The sequence below is a fragment of the Rhinopithecus bieti genome, unplaced genomic scaffold (assembly GCF_001698545.2).
Source record: "Rhinopithecus bieti isolate Rb0 unplaced genomic scaffold, ASM169854v2 scaffold_16773, whole genome shotgun sequence".
NCBI classification, from domain to species: Eukaryota; Metazoa; Chordata; class Mammalia; order Primates; family Cercopithecidae; genus Rhinopithecus; species Rhinopithecus bieti.
This window is the reverse complement of record NW_016808848.1, coordinates 794,476-800,668: the sequence shown is the minus strand read 5'-3', so window position 1 is coordinate 800,668 and position 6,193 is coordinate 794,476. Positions and strand designations below refer to the sequence as shown.

At 48.1% G+C, this 6,193-nt stretch overlaps 1 protein-coding gene across 1 annotated transcript in view; it reads right to left on the bottom strand.

The window, feature by feature from the left end:
• Positions 1–6,193, bottom strand: part of GABBR2 (gamma-aminobutyric acid type B receptor subunit 2) — a 426,191-nt gene that overhangs the window by 27,769 nt on the left and 392,229 nt on the right. The window contains exon 14 of the mRNA XM_017887601.1: positions 828–938. Coding sequence (XP_017743090.1) covers positions 828–938 — 111 coding nt within the window. The remainder of the gene's footprint in view (positions 1–827; positions 939–6,193) is intronic.

The following is a 6,193-nucleotide window of genomic DNA, read 5'->3' as shown; positions in this document are numbered from 1 at the left end:
GAGATGGAATTTCACTCTTGTTGCCCAGGCTGGAGTGCAATGGCCTGATCTCGGCTCACTGCAACCTCTGCTTCCTGGGTTCAAGTGATTCTCCTGCCTCAGCCTCCGGAGTAACTGGGATTACAGGTGCCCGCAACCATACCCAGCTAATTTTGTATTTTTAGTAGAGATGGGGTTTCACCATGCTGGCCAGGCTGGTCTCGAACTCCTGACTTCAGGTGACCCACCCACCTCGGCCTCTCAAAGTGCTGGGATTGCAAGCATGAGCCATAGCCCTAGCATGATCTTTGATTTTAAAAGATGAGTCAAGTGGAAAGAGTGCTGGGTTTGGAGTTTGGAGGTTACTAGGTAGCTTTTGGCAAATCATTTAGCCTCTCCGAGGTTTACCCTCCTCATCTATTAAATGGGGATGATCCCGCCCACCTCCCATGGGCTTAAGAGAGGATCCGCTGAAATGCTGGAAATGAACATGCACTGGATGTCAGCAGACTGCTCTTCCTGGGAGCAGTGCAGTGACAGCTGTGAGGCACAGCCACAAGTTTTTGGGTTACTCTCTGGTTAAGATCTTGACTCTGCCACTTACCAGCTGGGTGACCTTGGGCAAGACACCAAGCCTCAGTGTCATCAGTGAAATAAGGATGTTATTTGTACCTATCTCATAGGGTTGCTGCAGGAACTGAGATAGCATGTGGCAGGCACTGAGTACACAGAGAGTAACTGCTTAGTCATGGAGGCTCTGTTTATTTTTACATTGATGGAGGCCCCTGGGAGACAGAGGCCCAACAGAGAAGTGTCCCCCCCAACTCCATCTCCTGCTCTGCACCTACCATGAGAAGTCCCTTGTAGGCATAGACGATGCCAAGCCAGATGGTCATGTGGGTGTTCTCACAGTGCTCCAGGAGAGGGCGGATGGAGATATCCCGTCCTGCTGGGTCAGGCTGTGCAAAGAGAAAACAGAGACTCCAGGGATGGCACAGGACACTCTTCCAGCAACAGGGTCCTTATCTGAGAGTCCTTTTCCCTCTTGTGAGCCATAGCCAATGCCACTGTTCAGTGGGCCATTTGGACCCCATCTCTGTTTTGCTAAGGTGTGGAGCCCAGGCCTCAACTAGCATTGACTGCCTTCGGTTTGTTGGTAGCAATTCAACTCTGCACTCCAGTTCTCTGCATAATTCATGCCTCTCCAATATGAGTTAGAGCTCCTGAGGGTAGGAACTGGGTCACTTCTGTGCCCCTAGGATCTAACACAAAACCTGGCCCAATGCAGGTACGTCTAATATTTGTTGAAAGACTGAGGGTGAGAATGAGGTATAAAGTTATGTCAGGAGGTCTTCAGGTATCTCTGGGGTTACCTCTGTGCAACTGGAGATATAGGATATACTGGCCTGGCCGAACCTGGGGCCTGCCAAACCCTTCTGAGGAGACCCTCTTGCCCACAGCCCCATTGCTGAAGCAGTAATGGCAGCCATGTTATGAACCACATGACTCATCCTTGGCCAGAGCTGACTGGACAAAGAACGGGCACCTGACCCCAGGCAGCCAATCCAGAGGCTTGTCAGATACCTATGAAGTTTCCTCCTACAAAGTGCTCTGCCTAATGAGGGTTGATGGAGAGGATCCTTCCTGAGCACATTCTCTCTGGCAGGAACTTGAATTGGGAAACTCTGGGAGATAATTGGCCAGATGGTGGCAACAAGACAAAGACACCCAGGGAATGAAACAATATCTATGGTACATTAATTTTTTCTGAACCATTCAAGAGTAAATTGCAGATATCCTGACCCTTCACCCCTGAATATCCTAGCATGTATTTCCTAAGAACAAGGGATTCTCTTGCACAATCACATACACTTACTAAATTCAGAAAATTTAACACTGATACAGTATATTATCTAATATACTATCCATTTTCACATTTTGCCAATTGGCTTAATAATGTCCTTTAAAGCAACTGTGGTTTTTCCAATGCAGGATCCAATCCAGGATCATTATTGCACTTACGTGTCTTTGGTTTCCTTTAATCTCAAACAATTCTTCAGACTACTTTGGTCTTTCCTGTCATTGTTTCTGAAAAATCTAGTTCAGTTATTTTGTAGAAGTCCCTCAATTTGGGTTAGCCCGAATGTTTTATATTCAGGTTTTATGCATTCTTGGCAGGAATCCTACATAAGTAAGAGTCACATCAGGGGGACGCGTTGGCACTTTGTGATGTTATCTGTGATCACTTGGTTGACATGATGTCTGTCAGATATCCATTTCAAAGGTACTATTTCCCCCTTTGTAATTAATAAATAATCTGTGGGAGCTACTTCGAGACTGTGTAAGTATCTTGTTCTCCCACAAACGTTCACTCGGTGGTTTCAGCAACCATTGATAATTCTTACCTGAGTCATTTATTACTTTGGTAGCTGCAAAATGGTGATTTTCTAATTCTACCATTCTATTTAAACACTTGGCATTCTCCTGCAAAGAAGAGCTTTCCTTTCCTCCCATTTATTTATGTATATCGGTTTGTTCCTTTTTTTTGAGACAGAGTCTCTGTCACCCAGACTGGAATGCAATGTCGTGATCTCCACTCACCGCAACCTCTGCTTCCTGGGTTCAAGCAATTCTTTTTTTTTTTTTTTTTTTTTTGAGACGCTCCCAAAGTGCTGGGATTACAGGCTTGAGCCACCGCGCCCGGCCGGGTTCAAGCAATTCTTAAGCCTCAGCCTCCTGAGTAGCTGGGATTACAGGCGCCCGTTACCATGCCTGGCTAATTTTTGTATTTTTATTAGAGATGGGGTTTCCCAGGCTGTTCTTGAGCTGCCGACCTCAGGTGATCCGCCTGTCTTGGCCTCCCAAACTGCTGGGATTACAGGCGTAAGCCACTGTGCCTGGCCTAATACGTTCCTTTTTAATTCAATGTCTTATAATCCTTTGCTATGTTATTCATGTTGATGCTTAAATTTTTCCAGATTTGGCCAGTGGAAAACAACTTCATGCTACCTTCTATGTTTTTTTCCACATATCACCATAATGTTTTGAGCACTTTCTTACTTCTTGGTGTAATGATTCCAGTACTCCTTGAACTTTTCTTGCTCCCAGCCTTGCAATCAACCATTTCTCCAAGGAGTCCTTGTTCTTTTTAGTGGAGAATGTTGTTTAGAAACCAAGATGTAGGCACTTGATAGTCTCACTGTTCCTAAGTTGTCACTACTTCTAAGCTCTTTTTAAAATAAATGTATGTATGTATGTATGTATGTATGTGTATGTACCTACCTACTTACCTACCTACCTGTCTGTCTGTCTAGATAAGATCCAACACTGCCGAGTTCTTGCTTGCCTTCCTCATTCCATATTTTCATCACTCTTCTCTCATAGTGGAATCCCTGGCTTCGAACAACATCAAAATATTTACTCATTTGTTCAGTCCTACATTGGACACTAAATAGTTGCAGAATTGATACATCCATACAACTGTCAAGCACAAACTTACTAAGTTGAAGATTCCTTTGCCATCTGTTTGGCACTGACAGTATATCACCAAATAACTGTGTTCAGGATGTTATATTCTGATGGAGTGGTGCTGTTGAGGCCCAGGGTAAAGCCACACTCCTGAGGGTAAGGCATGGGCATCCCCAGGATCCATCACTAGGAAAAAGGGTTACTTTGATGGGACCCAGGGGTAGAAGGCAGATCTTAGGTGTGGTTTGGAAACTATTTTTTTTGGTCTTGCTCTCCAGGCATGGCCTTTGAAGCAGGCAGTGACCTGGGCTTCTGTGAGCTGGGGGAAAGATGGTGCTCCCACGTGGAGGCAGGAGGAGCTAGGAGGGGTGGGACCTGCAGGTTCAGGCCATTTTTTGACCAGATCATCCTGCTGTGTGTTCTCTCAGACTTGATTTGCCTTTTGCTGTCCCAAGCCACAGAAAGCCTTAGCTCAACCTCTTTGGGTCCATGTGCATTGAGTCCACACTTGGGCTGGAGTGCTAGAGGGGATAATATGGTTTCCTGAAGGCTCTGCAGTGAGAAACACCCTGGGGGAGGTGATCTCCATAAACTAAAGTCAGAGTGGCCAGGGGTAGAGATTTCCCCCCCACTGCTACCCACTTAGGATCCGGGCTGCATTTTATTAAGGGCAATGGGGATTTCCTGACATCCTTTCATTGTTTAATTAAGGTGACAGAACTGGCTTGGTCCCAAGGTCAACTGACTTAGCGGCAGAATCTGAGTTTCTCCAATGTGTGACAATCAAACCGACATCAGAATGCAGTAGCACGGACCCATTCCAGTTATGCATGAATGGCAAACCCATTAACAGTGACCATGTCTTTTCTTCTGCAACGAACAGCAGTAATTTATGATGGAGTCTTAGATTCTCGGTGTGGAGAAAATTAGTTGTGTCACACAGCATTGCTCAATGGGATGAAGTGCTCATCACAGGAAACTGACAAGGCTTGTCTGGCTTACACACTGCAGTGGAGGGAGCCCCTCCCTCCTGCTCCTGGTGAGGTGGTGCACAGTGCTTGCACTGAGCCACAGCCTTCTCCTCCTGGACCTGCACTCACTGGGGCTCATCTCTCCCCTGGGGTTCCTCAGAATAATTCCAAGCTCTCTCTTTGCGTCTGCACACCTTCCACAGGAGGGAAGATCTATGGAGAGGGGACACACCACTGTGCCGTCCTCCACAAGGCCTCCTTGCCAGTCAACCTGCTGGAGTTTACCACTGCTCTACAGACTTATCACTCCTACAGGCTTAGAATGGAGCTCAGCACTCCAGGCAGTGCTGAGCAAGTCAGCCTGACCTCTTGTTCGGGATCTCCTTGGCTTTCTATGTGATCTTCCACCAGTGATTCCTATGTTCCTTCAGGCTGACCAAGACCCATCAGGTAGTTTTCACAGAACTGCTGCTAGCCCAGTCTTTCCCCCTGTGCTGCTGGCATTCCAGTCTGGCTACCTTTGCCTTTCTCTTCGCTGCTGCCCTTCCCCCAACCCCACCTTCACTGCTCTGACCTCTCTGAATCCTGAAATCTGAATTCTTATCTTTGGCCTTTCAGGTCCGCACCCATCTCAGTGACTTCAAGCACAGTCCTGGCAGGAGGGTAGCAAACACAATGGGCCCACTGAGAGTTCAGAGAAGTCAGTGGTCCTGGGGTGGCAGAGCTGCTCCCACACCCACCTTCCCCATACTCAGGCACTGATCCAGAAATAAACTGCAAAAATCTTCTGGTCACTAATGTTGTCCTTACGCAGCCCCATCTCCCTGTCACAGGTCACAGGTCACAGTGGCAGGGGTTGGGGTAGTTTTGGGGGTGATGAGGTTCCTGTTCCCGTGAGGCTGGGGATGGGCATCTGGAAGAAAATCAAGTGACTCCCGTACTGAACCACAAAGCAGACTGTACAAGCTGTGCGTGTTGTCTAATCCATCCCGATTCTGCCTGGGCCTGGAGTTCGCAGTGGTCTGTGCAGTCACACATGGGGAAAGATGCACCTGAGCATGCAACCTGCAGGGCCAGGTGGGCTACCCACCCCCCAACCCCCAGTGCTTGTCATTGTCGTGCACCAAAGCACCACTAGAGGGCACCGAAGAGCCATGTGAAGGGTCCAGCCTGGTGGTGGTGGATTACCCTCTGCTGGGGACACAGAACTACCGTAGCACGGCAGGGCTGGAAACGGTGGAGCCGTCAGCAGCATCTTGGGCTCCTCTGGAAGGCACCCACTGGCCTTACACGAGGCCAGATTTCCAAGCACCATGGAGGACTCCCCCACTTTTGGAGCAGCTGTTGGGGGCTTCTAGGGAAGGACTCAGGCTATACTTGGGCACTGCTCTTGGTCTGTTCCCAGTGTAGACTGTCCATGCAGGCCAGGGCCAGCGAGCACAGGGTGCTGATCCTGCAGACATCAGGGGCAGGGCCTAAGCCCAGGCTTTGGCCTCTTCTCTGCAGGACAGCATTTGCACTGCCCTAAGAACGTTTTTCTTGCTCTGGATAACTGGCCTGCAAACATTTTCAACTTTTTTTTTTTTTTTTTTGAGACGGAGTCTCACTCTTGTTCCCAAAGCTGGAGTGCAATGGTGCGATCTCGGCCCACTGTAACCTCCACCTCCTGGGTTCAAGCGATTCTCCTGCCTCAGCCTCCCAAATAGCTGGGATTACAGGCGTGCACCACCATGCCCAACTAATTTTTTTTTTTTTTTTTTTTTGAGACGGAGTTT